The 18,924-nt window shown below is 40.5% G+C and overlaps 1 protein-coding gene across 3 annotated transcripts in view; it reads left to right on the plus strand.

The window, feature by feature from the left end:
• The window catches only part of LRCH1 (leucine rich repeats and calponin homology domain containing 1), a 191,931-nt gene that overhangs the window by 125,704 nt on the left and 47,303 nt on the right, over positions 1 to 18,924 (plus strand). For all 3 annotated transcript variants that reach the window (XM_026493283.4, XM_026493287.4, XM_026493286.4), the window contains exons 4-11: positions 1,620 to 1,725; positions 5,912 to 6,048; positions 6,766 to 6,893; positions 8,081 to 8,144; positions 11,344 to 11,449; positions 13,241 to 13,368; positions 15,880 to 15,947; positions 18,009 to 18,095. In XM_026493283.4, coding sequence (XP_026349068.2) covers positions 1,620 to 1,725; positions 5,912 to 6,048; positions 6,766 to 6,893; positions 8,081 to 8,144; positions 11,344 to 11,449; positions 13,241 to 13,368; positions 15,880 to 15,947; positions 18,009 to 18,095 — 824 coding nt within the window. The remainder of the gene's footprint in view (positions 1 to 1,619; positions 1,726 to 5,911; positions 6,049 to 6,765; positions 6,894 to 8,080; positions 8,145 to 11,343; positions 11,450 to 13,240; positions 13,369 to 15,879; positions 15,948 to 18,008; positions 18,096 to 18,924) is intronic.

An 18,924-nucleotide genomic window follows, 5' to 3' on the forward strand; every position in this document is an offset into this window, starting at 1 on the left:
AGGTTCAGAAGTGATGTGGGGAATTTAAAGGCTCAATCTCGTTGAGATCAAACCTAGCCCAAGTATATCTGTGGTTCTGCCATTTCAAGCAGGACCTGCCGAGGATTGGGGTGTATGTTGGAGCATCCTGGGGTTCCAGCCATGAGGCAGAAGGAGAGTATCAACATAAATGGACTTCAGAAATTTCATCCAATATGTATTGATCCCTTGCTTTATACCTGGCGTTCTGCTCAGCAGCAGGAAGATGGAGCAAATAAGACCCGGTTATCTTCCAGCTAGGAGCTCACGGGCTCATGAGAGAAGGCAAATGTGTGAGCATATGAATATAGTAATAGGTTATGCACAGGACCACAGAGGAAAAAAGAGGTCATTCTCCCTGGGTGTTAGTTCAGAGGGGGATAGTGGGGGAAACCTCCACAAAGGTTTCAGAGCAGAGCAAGCCTTGAATTAGATGTTGGTCAGACAAAAGGACATTGGGGACAGGGAGGAACCTGACAGATATGGGACCGTGAAACACCGTGGCACATGCTGGCGACCGCAATCAGTAATGACATGGCTTGAGGGCGCAAGGGAGGGCTTTTCATAGAGATGGTGCTGGAGAAACAGCCCTGAACCGTAGCTGCTGGGCCCTGCCACAGAGTCGGGGACTTTACCCCATGGGTTTCCCAGGAGCTCTTGCAAATGTCTAAGCTGCTAAACATAGTGAAACACACAGTCTGGCAGCTCTGTGAAAGATGGATCTGGGGAGACAAATGTATGGAACCAGTCAAGGAGACCATCGTAGTGTCTCACGAGACAGAATGCTGCTCTGGACTGGAGAGTAGCTGGGGTGGGGGGTGAGGGCAGAGCAGAGCTTCCGGAGAAGGAGGAAGAGTGGGATGGGGGGAGAGAATAATACGATTATAAATGTCATAGCTTTCGTTTTGCGTGTGTCGAGAGGTGGTTCCAATCAACGATTAATGGGATATTAGTGTTTCCGTGCAAAAAAAGACATCATCCACATGCCTCACAGTCTTGATTGTACAGTGTACTTAAAGGTGTTTAGGTCCACAGAGTTCCCAGCCTTCCAGTAAGATCTCCATCTTACGTAAGTAGTACACCCAAAAGATGCCTTAACAGTCATGGTTTCTCACAGTAAACTGAGTGTTTGGTAAGTAGGAGATGTAAGCTTCTATTTCAAGACACCGGGCTAGGGACTTAACAGTGGGCGGGCATTCGTTCTGAGTGTTAACTGCCTTGGACACCTGACGTACCTCCCTGAGCCTTGTTCTTCTGACTGTAAATGGTGAACTGTGAATACTGCCTCATGGGTTCGTCGTGAGGATTAAACGAGATTGAAGCACATGAACACAGCAGGCGAGAGGCCCTCAGAGTGGCCCCAATGCTCCAAACATCCTTCCTTTCTTCTCTTTTTTTCTTCTCAGGGGATGTTCAAAATGGTGCACTTTCTTTTTCTTCTCTGTGCTAATAAGCCTTACGTGGCCAGGGATGTACAGAGCAAGATAAAACTGTACTTGAGTGGTTGTCCTCATATTTAAATTCCTTAAGGAGATTTTACAGGAGATGCTTGATTTCCCGGAAAAGGGTGTTGATCATTTCTGCCTTTGCTTTTGATGCAGGACGTCAGCTGCAACGAGATCACAGCCTTGCCCCAGCAGATAGGTCAGTTGAAATCTCTACGGGAACTGAATGTCAGAAGAAATTACCTTAAAGTTTTACCACAAGGTAAAAAAGAATAAAACAGGAGACGTTTATTCTTTGTTTGTTACGTATGTGAAGAAGGTAGTTTGTGTAGTCATGTTTGTGTATGTCTAATGATGTTAATTATTAATTATTATATGAATGTCACATGCAGATAACAGAAAAGTTAATATTCAACGTCTCATTTTCGTCAAGGAGTACAGCAGTGCAGTCATTCCCCCGTATAAGGTTCTGTGTGTGTGTGTGTGTGTGTGTGTGTGTGTGTGAGTTTGCTCAGGCTCACGTGATAAAGTATTACAGATTGAGTGGCTTAAACACCAGAAATTTATTTTCTCACAATTCTGGAGGCAGGAAGTCTAGGATGTGTCTTCTGAGGCTTCTGTCCTCGGCTTACAGATGGCTATGTTCTCCCTGTGTCCTCACATCATCCTTCTCCTGTGTCTCTGTCCTGATCTTCTCTTCTTATAAGGACACCAGTCCTATTGGGTTAGGGCCCACACAAATGACCTCATTAAAGGCCTTATCTCCAGATGCAGTCACATTCTGAGATCCTGGGAATTAGGACTCCAACATAGGAAATTTGGGGACACACGATTCAGCTCATAACAGGAGGCAGGCAACATGAGTTGTTTTGGGTATGGATGTGTGGTGTTCTGGAACGTCGAGCCAACACTTTAGGCAATGTCCTTGGTCTTGTAGACCCAGCTGTTAGAATTTCTGGCTTTGGGTATCTGGTCACCCTGGTTGGGAACCATCCCCTGTGTCTAGTATCTATGCTTTAGGTGAGGGTACTACCCCTGCTAAAGTTGCAGTTGGACTAATGTCACTGGTAGTTTTGGTGAGTTTCCCAAAGGCCAGAAGCAAGGATCCTGTAAAACCTCAGCACTGAAACTGGTTGTCCCCTCACACATCCCTGCTCAGGAGCCAGACTCGGGCAAACCCTTCCCTGCACCTGTGGGCTTCCACAGTATGTCGCTCTGATACATCGTCTTGGAGTTCAAACAAAAAGATACATTTCTTCAGAAAGTGGGCACCATTAAGAACCTTGACAAGCAGCTTTGTAGATGGTGGTGATCTGAATCTCCTATTTTGGGATTCTTGTTCAGATTTGAATCAGAACGAGTTGATGAGCAGCATACTGAATGCTTTCCCAGAAGGGTCCTCTGGTTTTCAAAGATTGCACTGGTTTCCATCAGTTTCATTTAGGGCCACTAGGCATACTGGGTTTCAAATATATATTTAAAACTATACCTCAAAGCAAAAGCATGTATTTGGAAACAAAAACGAAAGCATTCGGTTAATCTGACACCACTGCAGCTAGTTGAGAACTGCCCGATTTTTATTATTCTGTTCCTGCATCTTGATCTTTGGCTTGAAGGCAGGCAGATGAGGCTCACGGAAGGGAAAGAACTTCGTAAAACGCAGTGCGCTTTATAGATGAGAGTTTGAGTATCCCCCTGCCATCCGTCACCCTTCTTGCACTGACCAGCAGTTTAAAGAAGTAGAATTAGAAACTCTCTCGGCACAAGGATATGTTACTTTATTAATTGAGATAACTTGGTATGAAAACATTGATTTTTCATTCCATCATTGGCTAATCCATTTTGAATGGATGAAATTGTTTTTCTTGGTTTGAGCAAGTGCAAAGGGGAAACACTCTTACTAACAGCACATTTCTAAACATTTAACCTTTTGTGGCATTAAAGAAAACTGGCCTCTAAATGTAGCTCTCATGCTCATCATTGAAAAATCATTACAGAACATCAAACGCTCATTTTCAAAAGAAAAATATAAGTCATTTCACAGTTGCCTATAATAGTTTAGAAACGTGTAAACAGTGTGTCTGCACAACCAGTTTTTCTTTCTCTCAGCACTCCCTACGCTCTTGCCTGAAGAGAATTGCTTTCCCTTGAAAAGATCAGTTACACATTACTATCCTTTTCATAATTGTGTTTTCTCAGGTTTAATATTTTAAAAAATATTCAAAGCTAAAACTTCAGTTTACTGGAAAAATCTTTTTTTTTTTTAATAGCTTCCTGAATATCAAGTTTCTTTTTTGCTTCACTCTGGAGAACTCTATTAACAAAAGAGCATTGATAGTGCTTTCAGGCAGTGAATTTAAAGACTTTCCATATTTACTTGTATTTCCTCTGTGAGTACCCCTCCCCATGTGCTTTCAATCTGAGGAGGGAAAACAAGTCTGTGGCCTAATTACCCATATCAATTTTGTGGTGGTTTTACTACAAATACTGCAACAGAGAGACCATATTTTGTTTTTTCTAGGACCAGAATGGACAGAGTTAAGATTAAAGGAGCCAGTCATTGACCTTCTTTGCAACAGAAGATTCCTTGGGATTTTTTTTTCTACCTCCCTTTTTTTGCCCTGTTTTGACCATTTCTGGGCTGGAGTTATCATCACCCCCCATTTTCTTGTTGTGAAACTGCCAGGCTCTCTTTTCCTAAACTAAGATGGTAATTGTGTTCCAAACTGCAATTAACGGGGATAGTCATTATAAAAACCATTCTTACTTTATTTACCTTATTTATTTAAGTTGCCTCTTCTCCCCTTCCTGCTACAGCTGCCAGGAACTTAGCCCTCAGTCTTGCTTCAAAGTCTTAATTTTCAGCAGCAAAGACTTGCTGAAGATCCAGACTCCAGTTAAATTTTGCCACTAATTTGCCAACCTGAGTTAAATGAGTAAAATTAACAGTCTCAGAGACGGATTAATATCACTAAGAGTTACTGCAAGGAGATATTCCTCTCATATATAAATCCCTCTAAGCCTTAGTCCTGTTTTAGAAATAAACTACGAAGTGAAAGGGATCTTACTTTCCCTTTTCCTTTGATTTTCTTGATTCTGTGCTGTCCCCCAGGTTCCCCTTCTCCCGGCCTCCACCTTCTGCTGCTCACAGAGCCCTTTGTATCAAGGGCAAGCTCCAGGATAAGTCGGTGTGAAGCCAATCACCTACCCTGCTGTTGGGGTAGGGGGTGGGGACTGGGTTCGGGCAGTCAGTTACTCAGGGCAATTGACGCAGAGCTGAGCTTGGGACCTGCTGAGCTGGATGTTCTTCTGCCTCTCTTCTAGCACTTGAGTCCCCGGGACTCTTTTTTTAAATCCCAAGTAATTCACTAAGGCATGAAACAAGGAAAGTCCCTCACACACCCAGAGGCCCAGAGCCAGGTGAATAGAAGAGATACTGGTTGCTAACAGCATCTTTGTTTGTGGAACTTGAAGTGGCATAGCTGAGTCAAGTGAAAACCCTAGGGCATACTAGGGGGAGAGGGGGAATTTTGTTAATTCTCACTGCAGGTCACTTTATACAGTGCCTGGCTCCACTTTGGAACTCCTTGCATCTTTGCAAGCACTGTGTTTCACCCCTTACCAAGTCCTGTAATAAACGTGATGAGGCCCCTTTCGACATGAACCCACCCGAGTGTCTCACGCAGAGATCTTAGCGGTTTGCCCCATGTCACTCTACATGTCTGGTGTTGCCCAGCCTCTTTGCTCTATGGAATATATTTGACTTCGGCCCTCGCAGCTGCCAATGTCGGTTGGAATGCTTGAAATTACTGAGTGTTTACTATGCCACTGGGTGGGGATTTTAAGCTAAATATAATGTTCTGTCTTGTTTGTGGAGCTACAGAAGACGTTTTAAAAGCAGTAGAATGGAGCCTCATCAAATCAGGATTACAGGGTCCACTGCAAAGTTCTGAATTAGATAGCATTTAGTTTTTAAAGTGGAATTAAAAAACCATGAACATATTTCTTGTAACTAGTTCTGAGATTACGCCAGCCCAGATACGTTGACTAGATAAGAGTATTTTATGATTAGCACATTGTTCATAAACTCACAATTAAAGTTAAAACATAAACATATCCTATGTGGTATGGCTTATGTGATTGTTTTGCTGGAAGAAAGGCCTTTCTAAACAATAGATATTGTAAATGTCAAGTGTGTTTCTAGCTCTTATCAGAACTAACAACAATTTAAAATTACTGCACTCCCAATGGAAGATTTCTCCCTCCCCTTTAGTGAAATATTGTATACACATACCACATATTCCTGATGCATAACTTGCTTTGATTATGCTAACTGCTATTTTTCCTGGTAAACAGAGAATTAGTTTTTGAATGTTTAGCCATTTAATCTTGTTGCTTTCTGAATTTGTTCTTTCTCTTTCTTTTTTTTTTTTCCCCTTGTTCTTTAGAACTAGTAGATCTTCCCTTGGTAAAGTTTGACTTTTCCTGCAATAAAGTGCTCGTGATTCCCATTTGTTTTAGAGAGATGAAACAGCTACAAGTATTACTACTCGAGAACAACCCTTTGCAGTCTCCTCCAGCGCAGGTGAGGGATGGCAGCAAAGCTGTTTCACCGCGGCATATGCTATCAAGAGTGCGTGGCAGCTCTCAGCACAGCGGGGCCTTTGAGAGTCTGCTGAATTCATACTGTTTTAGACATGATCACAGTCTCTGAAAGATGAAACCTTGGGTGAATCTGACGACAGTATGTTGTCTTCTGCTACACCAAGTCCATTTACCAGCATTCGACTCACTGTCCTGGCCACTGCGGTCCTGGGATTGTATGTTTGATTAGGTTAGCAGTTGTACACACATTGGGAACTCCTTCATGGAGTGTACAGTTTATCAAAGGAGTAATATATTCCTTACTTTCATGTGCGCTGAGAAATGGAGTTCAAACATTTTCACATATGATTGTGGTTATTTGGAGATAAGTTCCAAGTTCAGCTGTTAAACTGTGTACGAACAAGACGAATGCTTCCAGAATTAGAATGTTACCATGTCAGGTATCCGACTTCTGTGCTTTCTTACACTATGTAGACTTAGACACATTTCTGTTAGGATGGTTTTCTATTCAAAGTAGAATTTGGAAGGAATGATTGCCTAAATTTTTATATGTTTTGGAGAGGTCAAATTTGGTGTGTATTGTTGAAGTGTTACTTAAAATGAAAATGTAAAAATTAAAATTACAGAGTCAAATGTCTAGTGTTTACGTTTTGTTTTGCCATTGAAAAACAAATATGTATTATTATTTTCTCCATAGGTTTGCACAAAGGGCAAAGTGCACATATTCAAGTATCTGAGCATACAAGCATGTCAGATTAAGACAACCGACTCCCTTTATCTCCACACGATGGAGAGGCCACATTTACACCAGCACGTGGAAGACAGGTGAGTGTGACTGCAGTCACTCAAAGCCCCCGTTTAGAATTTGCTTAGGCCAAGGCGCTCCAGGTATGTAACTCCAAAAATCCCTTTGCCTCTCTTAACCAGTGCAGATTTATAACTCAAGTGTTCCAGCATTTTGGAATAAGAGAGAGAAAATTGGTGGTGCTGTTGATAACCTTTCGGCATCTTGCAAATCTTACCTTCCCTGTTCTAATCAATGATCAGTCTTTCCTGAGTACTCTGTGTGTGTGTGTGTGTATATATATATGTGTGTGTGTGTGTGTGTGTGTTATAACATGTGTGTTATATGCATGTGTATATATATCCTTATAAATGCAATCTATAATATAAATATAGGTATTTTTTACTTACCAGTTAAAACAACTGTATCAAGCTCAGGCATGTCTTTTTAATTATTAATTTTAATCTGCCTCCAGAACATTGTTCAGAAAGCCTGGGGGTTTTGTTTTTTATTGTCTTTTAAAAATGCAACGTGCATAGTTTTTGCCATTTCCTGTTTGGAACAGAAGTGTTAGAATCCTTTCACATGCCCTTGGCCTTTTTGTGGCATGAACTGGGCCTTGAATTTTCAAAGAACAAAATTCCCACGCTGAACACATGTACAGAAACACAGGTTGTTTTGAGAGGTCTTCACTGCAAAGACCTTTGCTTAACTTTTTACTGAAAAACATGGTGACTTAAAATCTCAGCCTACCCTAATGATACCTTTATATCGTGCTTAAAATATGTATTCACTATTTTATTTTTATAAGCATCACATTTGTTTAATCACTGGATAAAAGCTTCAGAATTATTGAGAGTAACCACATAAGAGGTAAAAGCCTCTTACAAGAGGTAAAAGCAATTAGGCAATTTTTGCTTTTTTAGACACTAGAATCCATAAGGATAAGAAAATTGTTAACTGTTTCAAAGAACAGGCTACTTGGTTAGAGTATGAATTTATGAAACCCTGAACACAAAGAATTATCTTGTCCTCTATTTAGAAAGACTCTCTGATTATTAGGCCCTTGTCTCAACCTCCTTTAATATTGGGCTGATTTGTTGCCTTATGGTAATAATGAAATTTGTATAACAAAGTCATTATTTGAATATAAATTGATGTATCTTACTGTGAACTTTGTGATTTCAATTTTTCTAAATGGATTCCATACTGATGGCATCTATCCCAGCAAGAAGGATTCTGATTCCGGCGTTGGAAGTGATAATGGAGATAAGCGTTTATCTGCCAATGAGGTAAAGTTTGTGATTAGATTTTTTTCTTTCTGTGCTAGATACATCTGCCTGCATTCCTGAACTCTGTGGTGAAGGGCGTTAACGCATCTGTGTGAGAATATGTGATTATGTGTGTGAAGGCAATTTGAAATCCTCCAAGTGTTATATAAATAGGAGCTGTTGTTTTTTTCTCCATCTTTAATATTTTGTAAATGTCTCAAAAGTAGAGTCCCTATCCCCTTCCCTTCCCACCACACTCCTCACATTACCTAGAATGTTCTTGAATGCTTTGTAAATATTATGAAATGACTAAGAGTGATGTGCAGGTATCCGGGAGGCCTTTTTATAAATGTGTTTGTTTCTAAGTGACAGAATAATTTAGGAAAAAAGTTACTTGCATGCATAAATGTTAAGGAGTCAAATGTACATTGCATTTTAGCAGTTTACCCATAGGAAATGCAATTTCTAGGAGCCATAATTTTTATAGCAATATTTGTTTTCCTGAAACTCTTCGATTGTGTTCTTCTCAGACAATTGGATAAAAGTTGAGTTACTTGTCAGCTAAGAGGCTCCCACACTTGAGCTTCCTGAAGTGGTTAGAAATCGCTCATTTAGTGTATTTATCTCACTTATAGATTCCCCCAAACCTTTCACTAATATACCATTAAATGGGGTTCCTTGAGCACGGGAGCTAGAAGGGGTAGCTGGGGTAGGGGTGGATGTATCATCAGGTCTTCCCCTCTGAGGAAATTAATTGCATTTTTGTAATTACTGAGTTTTGAAACATTATACTACTCTTTGAAGATGTAATTCATAAGTCAATTACCCCATTTAAGGAGTTCACATTTATGCTGTGTGTGACTCCAAGAAAAATGCCTTTTCCCTGTTCTCTTCAGGTCTTCGAGGATTAATATGTAGCTAAGATATTTGCTTTTATTTCCTACGAAATGCTTTATAAAGCAATGTATTAAAAAGTTAGGATACCTTAAAATCTTTCTAATACAGAACATTTCAAAAGGAGTTTGTAGGCAGAAAAAAAAGGCCAATTTCAGTAAAAGAAAATTACTCTCATGAAACTACATGAATAGTCTACTGTAGCTCCCTGGGGGAGAAAATACTCAACACATCGCTTTATAAGTTGTATTTAATTCAGCCCCCTTAGCTTTATTAAAACTCGTAAGTCCCCTGAAATGTCCCATTGTTTCAGAAATTACTCACCCTGAGCTTATTTTCTATGAAATTAAAACAGACTCTGCTTTATCCTTTATCTGTTTTTTAAGGATAATTAAGTTCATTAATAAAACATCACACAAAGAACTGCATTATCCTTTTGTTCTCACTTAATACAAGTAGGATGCTAATATCATTCTAAAAGGAGGCCAAGGGTTTATTCCTTCCCTTTTAACTAGATGCATATCTTTGGAATTTTGCTAAGTTTTTAAGATGGGAGGGGGGTGGAAGGAAGGACTACAGAAAGGGTTATATTCAACAGAATGAGTGCATGAATCTTCTTTTTGGCCGTTTTCCTCTCACATTGTAGCCTTGTTACCGGAGAACACCTCCAAGCAATTTGTTTTTCAGAAGGAAAAGGGCTCTGAATTATCCAATGTAGCTTTCTTTTATTTATGTATTTATTTATTTTTTAATAATAATATTTTTTATTATATTATGTTAGTCACCATACAGTACATCCCTAGTTTTTGATGTAAAGTTCCATGGTTCATTACTTGCGTATAACACCCAGTGTAGCTTTCTATTTTCACTTTGTTTGGCAAATACATTACCATCTATGGTCCGTTTCTCTTGCTCCCCACCTCTACTTCATTGTGGCATTCAGAAAGCACATCTCATTCCCTTTCTTTGGCTGTTGCCGTTGTCTGATTGATTTAGCATTTGTCTCTAAGAAGTTTAAAACATACTTTTGTCAAGATAAACATGCAAAAAAAATTGGCGGCTGAATGAGTGTCTGTTGAATGGATGAAATGCACACTTGTTTCGCGCCAGTTTCTAAACAATTTGTGCACGTGTCCAGAAGTAAGTGAACAGTGTACTCTGAAAGTCGTGGCTTCAGGAATTTAGGAGCAGCCCATGATTCCCTGAAGTGTGTTCTGTGAAGGTTCATGATCCCTGTGATTTGGAAAGCTTTTCACTAAATAGCAACACGAAAATGGAGACTTAGGAAAATAAATGAGGCTCCATATTTCGTTCGTGACGGAATCATAGATTATCTGAATAAGCTTTATCAGCAAGTGTGGAAAACAAGCCCCCCAGAGACAGCTCACTTTGATTACCAAGTCGAAGCCTTATTCTGAAAATTGTGCAGAACACATGTCCTTTTTTCAAAATTTTTTTTTATTTTAATTTTTTTTATTATATTATGTTAGTCACCATACAGTACATCCCTGGTTTCTGATGTAAAGTTTGATGATTTCATTAGTTGCATATAACACCCAGTGCACCATGCAACACGTGCCCTCCTTACTACCCATCACCGGTCTATCCCATTCCCCCACCCCCCTCCCCTCTGAAGCCCTCAGTTTGTTTCTCAGAGTCCATAGTCTCATGCTTCATTCCTTTTAAGCACTACAGCCGTTCAGCACTTGCCTATATTTGATGCAGCCCAAATGCCTATATATTCCTCAGTCTCACTCAGGGAAATAAACCGAAGCTTAATGTTGCACGTAAGATTCACTGAATACATGATTTTGTGATCCGGCCCATGAAATCTTAATGTAGTTTGGGAAATTGGTGTTGTCGTCAGGTCTCCAAGTACCGTTGCTGCGATAAGGGTGGATTAGTCTTAGGGCTAGTGTGATAGTATATTTGGTTACTCCTTTTTTCGTCCGGTGTAACTGACAAAATTTCAGCTCAGAACATACGTACAGAGAAACACTTGAGTCTTAGCTCAGTGAATTTTAACAAAGTGATCCCACCCACCTTGCCTGCTGCCAGTGCAAGAAACAGAGCTTTACCAGCACCCCAGAAAGCCGACTCCGGCATCCACCCTCCATGCCAAGAGTAGTCACTATCTTCAGATACCACAGGTTAGTTTTGCTGGTTTTTGAACTTATGTAAGTGGAATTGTTCTTTGTATCTGGTTTCTTTTAGTCAATATGATGTTTTTGAGAATAACAGTATTTTTCTTAATCACATAGCATTCTCTTAATCTACATTGATAATGCTTGTCCCTTGAATGAAGCCGTGTATTGTTTCTTTTTAGCCTTCTGATGAAGACACTGTTAGCCTCAATGTGCCAATGTCAAACATCATGGAAGAAGAACAGATCATCAAGGAGGACTCATGCCATCGCCTTAGCCCAGTTAAAGGTGTGAGAATGAAAGATAGGGAGAAAGTGCTTGTGTTTAAGTTTCAAATGCTTTGTTTACAATCTGCACAAATAGGGTCATGGTAATAGCTAAAGTTCATTTGATAATTTCCTGTGCACCAGGCTCTGTGCTTATCCATGAAGGTGATCTCATTTTAAGTTCAAAACTCTGAAGTGGATATTCTAATCATCTCCATTTGATAGGTGAGGAAACCAAGGCTCAGAGAGTTTAAGTAACTTGCCAGTGATCACACAGTTTAGTAAGTAGTAGAGTGGTTCTCATTTTGAAGATTTATATAACAGTCTTCAAATCCATCCTTGGAAACAAATGTTGATGTATAGATGTGTTAAGCAACACCAGTTGTTATAGCACATAAAATCCCAAATCTCATTGGCTTAACACAGTCCAGATCAAGTCTACGTGGGAGTGCGTGATTGACAGGCAACTCCCCTCCAAGCAATGATTCAAAGACTCAAGCTGCTTTCATACTGTGACTCCACCATCTTTAACACAAGATTTCCAAAGTTTCCAAGTCCTGTTGAGGGCAGAAGTAGGCCGAGCACGGAGGTTTGCTCACAGGAGGTTTTTAACGGACTGGGCCTAGGAGTGCCCATCACCTACAAGGTAGGCTTGGATTCATGGCTACATCTAACCACATGTGAAGGTGGGAAATGTATTTGAGATGTGTGCCCAGGAATCCACTTGACTTTGGACAAGACAGTAGACCTTAATTCTCTCACATATAAGTGAGGTGATTAGATAAGGTAATATGTAAGGTCTTCAGTGGCTCTAAAATTCTGTGGTTCTCTAACAATCACCAAGTGATCACTTAGTACTTTATGTCCTATGTACCTTGAAAATCCTAGCAATGTATTTCATGTCTTGGTGAGAAGCCCTTATTTGATTACATTAGGGAGGTTTTTTTTTTTTTTCACTGCTCCTGTTTTTTCAGTGACTTTTAAAGAAAATACTAAAATTTAGTGTTTAATGATTTGTGACAGAGATGATTTCATGATATATGAATAGTATAGAGCTAGATTAATATGATCTCCCTAATAGTTTGAGAATGCTCTTATTCTCATTAGTGATGGGAGAGCTGTGTGAACCAACTCAATGTCTAGTGTTTGCTTCCAATTTTTACCTTCAGGTTTTTAAGTGTAGCATTTATGTGTATCTGAGGTTATGATTAGAACCATACATTGTCCAAAAAAAAATCACTGTATACTCTATGCAAAAATATAACTGCCATATTATTAACTTTGATAAACTATGTAACATTACACGGTATAAGAGGTACTGTCTTAGGCAAATTTTTACAATAAAAGAATTATGTAATTTGTTACCAGTGAGTTTTTTCTAGAAGTAGATATTCTACTGGGTAGGAGTCCTTAAAGGTGGCCCTACTTGGTTCTTTTTAGTTTGCAGATCATGGAGAAGAGATCTGCTTGGTGTTCCTTTTGCCTCTTCCAAACTTGCTCTCCTCTGTTTCTTAAAAAAGTTACAGGAGATTTCATTTCTTCCATCAGGGACTAAGCCATAAAGAGGCCAATTTCCAGTTCGCCATGGGGGGAGGTGGGCTTTCCATTTCTTTTACTCTTCTTCCTCTTGTTCCTCCTTTATTCATCTTTTCATCCCACTCATCAGGGAAGAGAAACGTTGGGTCATTCATAGAGCTCCAGAAGAGCTAAGAGCAGTGACTGAAGATAGTCCGATGGTAGTTGCGGGTTGTCTGTGCTTTGCTCATCTCTTCATGAAACCATCTTTTTGTCTTTCTCTACATTTTCCTGATAGGGGACTTTCATCAGGAATTTCAACCAGAGCCTTCCCTTTTGGGTGACAATGACAACTCAGGAGAAGAAAAAGACCAATTTACTGATGGAACAGATGTTCTCCATTCCGAATTTATAACCTATATTCAGGCAAGTTGAGGATCCGCTAATTTTTTTAAAAATTTTCTTCTGTTTGATGCCTTAGAATTTAATTTCAAGGTTACTGATCCATCACCTTAAATGTCAGCTTACTGCCAGTTTCCTCAGGTTTCTGTAATATCTTCTCAAAGCTTGGGGTGTCTGTTTTCTGATGTTAGGAGCTGGTCCCTGTGATACCTGTCTGTCTGTCTGTCTGTCTGTCTGTAAATGCATCTGATTTCCTTTATATTCAGTGATTGCTTAGCTTTCCACCTCTCGGTGCATAAGTTAGCAGACGTGCCAGCATTACCATCACCATCCAGTAAAAGTTAAAATAGAGTTTCACGTTCTTTTCCATGTATTCTAGGTGAATGCTTTTCTTGGGAGTATGTTCATAGTATAAAGAGAAAAGTGGAGACCTTTAAAATCTGGAAACAGATGTCTTCGCTTTCTGGAAAGGTCACTCTGAGGACACTTATTCCTGAGCTCTTGTCCTTGCACTGAGGTGTTGAAAGGTTGGATGGAGTCACTGGTGTTTCAGGTGAACCTTCATCACAGTAGCAGCAAAAAGAATAGAGAAAAACTAGCCCTTTACTAACGCTGGTCATGAGGGTTCCGCTTTGGGATGCGATTGGTGTGTTTCTGCCAGTCCTTCTGGAGCAGGTTGTGGCCTCCAGGAATCACAAGGGTAATTGGATAAAATTCATTTTCACTATGGCTCATGAGAGATGATGGTCCCGAGCTCACTGTGGTAAAGCAGGTATGAGGTCTCTAGGTGCTCGTCCTTATTTCCTAGGTTGGTGCTAGGATAGCTGCTGGGCTGGGTCCGAATAAGAGGGCAGCACGCTGCTTTCTTCAGCCTCAGCTGGGAATACACATGTATTTTGGACTCAAGGTTTTCACTACTCTGGAGAATCACCACGAGTACTGATTTATTGATTCATTTGCAAACAAGTTTTAGTGAGTAGGTAAATTCATAAAAATGAGACCCACAAATAATGAGGATCAACTGTATAACCCTGTAACTTAGCAAAAGAAACCTGTAAGCCCTATTTTGCATGCTGAAAAAAATTGGTGTTTTATCCTATTGGCTATTCTTTTATTATGAAATTGAGAATTAGAAGGAAATTCCCACGGCTCCTGTAGTTGAACCCCAACAAAGAGAGATTAGAACATGTTTTCTTGCTCATTTCTGGTAGTATATTTTCGCCCATGAATTTCACTATTGTTTGGATAGTGCTGCAGTAATTTCTATGTTTACTATGCACTAAATCTAGAATTAATAAAGAAAAGTCTGAGTGTTCTTTAAGCCAGAGGCTGGCATCTGGTGCTAGCCACCTCCTCAGAAGACGACCTTTCTCAGTGACCTATCTGGAGAATTGGCTGGGTCTGAGTTAGTTAACAGCATGTCAGTCCTCGTATCTGTTTATTGTTCCTTCCTTGCCTGAGGAATGTACCGCCATTCAAGGGTGGCTTCTCTTCTGGCTGTAGGTGAGTTAAGGCAGCATTGCTCTGTGTCAGAGCTGACAGCGGACAGAGCACATGGAAGCCTTAGCAGTGGGACACACCGTGCTGACTAAGCCCATCACACGTTCATTTGGGAAAATAACGGTGTGTGAGCGGGAGAGACATTTCAGTGAAATCTGGGTGTGGTGTGCATAAAACTATTAGATGCAATTTGAAGCATTTTCTGTTGTTCAGTAGTTTACACTTTCTTTTTTCTCCAAGAATACACACACACGCACACACGTGTACACACACACACACACACACACACACACGCCCTTCCTCTCACAAAGAGTAGAATGCGCTTTCTCATGTGACCGAAAAGGCCAGCTAACAGAGGAATCTGAACATTGAGAGGTGCTAAGAGGGCAATAAGAAATAGAATTAAGCTTTACATTTCTGACTCTTAAGTTAACAGGTACTGTGGTCCTGGGTCAGGTATCTTTTGTTTTAATTTTATTTTCAGTTGTGGTAAAATACACGTAATACAACACTTACCATTTTCGCCGTGTTTAAGTGTACAGTTCAGGGGCGGCTACATTCACGTTGGGCAGCCATCACCACCGTCCATCTCCAGAACTCTTTCCATCTTGTCAAACGGAAACACTGTACCTGTTCAACTTTAATTTCCCATTCCTTCCACCCCTCGCCCCTCCCTAGTAGCCACCATTCTGAGTTCTGTCTCCATGAGGGACTCCTGCAGGTAAGCTCATAGAACTGGAATCTTATAGTATTTGGCTTCTCGTGACTGACTGACTTCACTGAGCGGAATGTCCTGCAGATTCTCCGTTGTTACAGCATGTGTCAGAACTTCCTTCCTGTTGAAGGCTCGGTGACACTCCGTTGTATGTATAGACCACATTTTGTTCATCCACTCATCTGTAGATGGACACTTGGATTGTTTCCACCTTTTGGCTGTTGAGAATAATGCTTCTGTGAACGTGGACTAGGGCAGGGTTTGACTGTCGGCTGTTGATAGCCAGTGGCTCTCAGAAGACCCGTATGTTCTGTCCACAGGATAGGGCTGAGGACTGTGAAGAACTGTTACGGATAGAAGAGGACACGCACTGGCAATCTGAGGGAATGTGAGTATCCAGGGCCACAATCCTATAAAGTTCATGGTTCAAGCAGAAGGCAACCCTGTCATGACAGGATTTTGGTCTGCTTTTCTTTGGGCAGGTGATGGTCTCGCCCAATGTTTTATCGATAAATTGCAAGTTTTTCTCGGTCAGGTGCTTATTGTCACAGTGCAAGGTCAGACCTCTTCCTTGGCCTGGAGTTTTATCTGACTGGAAGGTGTGGATAGAATATGATTCAGGAAATCAGAAAAAATTCCTACACTGGAGATTCTAGCTTACTTCCATTTGTCTGAAGAAACCAACAACTGGACCAGAGCAATATATAGTCCCAGTCACCCTTTACCCATCTTCAGGTTCAAAATCTGAGGAAACCATATACCGCTCATGTCTTGGTCCCATGCTAACAGTTGTAATAGCTAACATTTATTAAATACTATGTGCTAGGCACTGTCCTAAATACTTCACAAGTAGTAACTCATGTCATCTTTACAACAATCCTATGAGATAAGTTCTGTCGTTATCTCCCATTTCACATGTGACAAAACTGAGGCACAGAGAGGTTGCTCCAAGGTCGCAAGGGCTGGGATGGAACCCAAGGAGTCTCACACCAGGTGGATATCCCTTCACCCTATTGCATCTGAGGATTTACTTGGCCAGCTTTACCAGGGAGGGCGTGAGTCACCCCTCAGATGATGATTTCCAGGGGAACTGAGCTTGAACCACGTGGCCTACAGTACATTTTTGGTTCCCAGAATTTTGTTTTCCATGATCTGGCATGTAGGCCTGGATCTTCCTTCATACCTTGGGAGGGATTTCCCCTTAGTGAGGATTTACTGTATCGTTACAAAGTTTCTCCACTTACAGAAACACATTGGCTCATGTTCTGTAGTGGAAAGCAGTAACCATGATCAAATCTCTTCTGACCTTTAAAAACATTGCTAAGTTCCTTTCAAATCATTGTTCAGTGTTACCAGCTCTTCGTTGTATGTTTCTGTAATGTCAAGGAGGACTAGTTTGATTATAGAATCATAGAATTATAGGGAAAGAGATTTTATAGGGAGAGTGTTTTTTTAAACTATAGGTGACCCTTGAACAATGCAGGGATTGGGTTCAGTCAAAAATCTGCATATAATTTTCATTCTCCCCAACCTTAGCTACTAATAACCTACTGTTGACCAGAAGACTTACCAATAACATGAAGAGTCAATTAACATATTTTGTATGTTATATGAATTATCTACTGTAGTCTTACAGTAATAACTAATTTTTCCCTAACTTTCTCAGTACTTCTAGGCTATGCAGTTCATCTGTGAATTTTTTCAAATGGTTACAAATCTCAAAACCTTTACAACATACTTATTGAAAAAAAACCTGTGTATAAGTGGACCCATGCAATTCACACCTGTGTCGTTCAAGGGTCAACTGTGTATAAAGCTTTGGAAACCCCATGCAAAATCTTATACCTGTTGTTCTCAACCCTGCCTGTAGAGCTTAATAAGAAGCCCAAGCCCCAGTATCCGGCTTGGCATTTTTTTTAAGGGCCACAGATGATTTTGCTGCATAAAGAGCCTGCACTGAGAACCACTGTCCCCCAGCGAAGTCCCGTATTGTACGAAAGCGATAAAACCGAGCCATGCTAGTTGCGATAAAACCGAGCCATGCTAGTTGCTCTGGAGTTGAAAGAGCTGCAGATGCCCTGCTGCAGCTGGGCATCCCTGTGCATCCGCCCCAACCCGCCCCCAGGCTTGGGAAACACAGTATGAGAACCACCCAGCTAGTCCATTGCCTTGATTTTATAGAGGAGCAGATGCAGGCCCATAGGCATTGGGACTTTGTGTGAGCTGCTCTTTTATAGCGGAGCTGGGTTTCCCCCACCCAGTAGCTCCACCTCGGCTACCCTCTGGCAATCCACTGCACAGGGGACCGACACATGTTCATTATCATGGAGATCTTGTCAAAATCATTTTTATATGTTAGATGGATTTTTATAAGTTTGCTCTTAAGAATCTGGTTAATATCCACGTTCCAGTAATCATTTTCATTCTTATGCTCGGTTCATGGCTACAGAGTAAGTTCGTCCAAAGACCAGGACATGGATATAGCGATGATTGAACAGCTGAGAGAAGCGGTAGATTTGCTGCAAGATCCCAACAGGTATGCGTGTCTTTCCTTGGCCCAGGGTTCATGTGTAAATAATGCGTATTAATTTTTGAGTACATTATCTCACCTTTAAAAATATTTGTACACACCGTTTGGACTCAGTCTAACCACCAAAAGAGAAGTTTTCACAAGATCTGTAAGTAAAAGAGTCACACTTGGGAGTAATTGAGATCATTTCCCCCTTTTGCTACTCCTTAATGAAATTTAGTTGCCCTTCATGAAATTGATATGGGGATTTTGGGTATAATCCTTAGAAAACAGAAATACAATAAAATGCGTATTTGATATTGCTTAAAATTTAACTCCTGACTTAGAGAAATACCAGGGAGATTTTCTAAAAAAGAAAGAATTGTTTTATCAGGTACTATCATATTTATTTCTGAGACGCTAAATATATATTAACAAAGTAATATATTTCTAAAGATTTGGGTCGCAAGATAATTTTTTAATTGAACTGGCCATTGTCAGTAATAGGCACTATATGCGGTAGCTATATTTTTTGGTTCCTTCGCAAAAGATAATGGAATTCCCATGGATGAAATATTTTTCAGTAAGACAATATACCAGGTGTCAGGTACTCACTACTTCATCACTAGAGAAGTATATCCTGAGCTTATTCCCGGTAAACTGTTTAGGGGTCCTGGGGATTTAAATATTGAAGATGATGTGGTCTTGTAATATGGTGAGTGTGGAAACTACACCACATCTTGGGAATTTATGAAAATGGTGGTTAGTGCATCCCAGAGTGCCAGTGATGGGTCACCACCTGCGTCACCTGGCCCTAAAAAAAAGAGTGACGGGTCAGTTTGGTTGGTTGGAAAAC

The sequence above is a fragment of the Ursus arctos genome, unplaced genomic scaffold, assembly GCF_023065955.2.
Source record: "Ursus arctos isolate Adak ecotype North America unplaced genomic scaffold, UrsArc2.0 scaffold_10, whole genome shotgun sequence".
Taxonomy (NCBI): Eukaryota; Metazoa; Chordata; class Mammalia; order Carnivora; family Ursidae; genus Ursus; species Ursus arctos.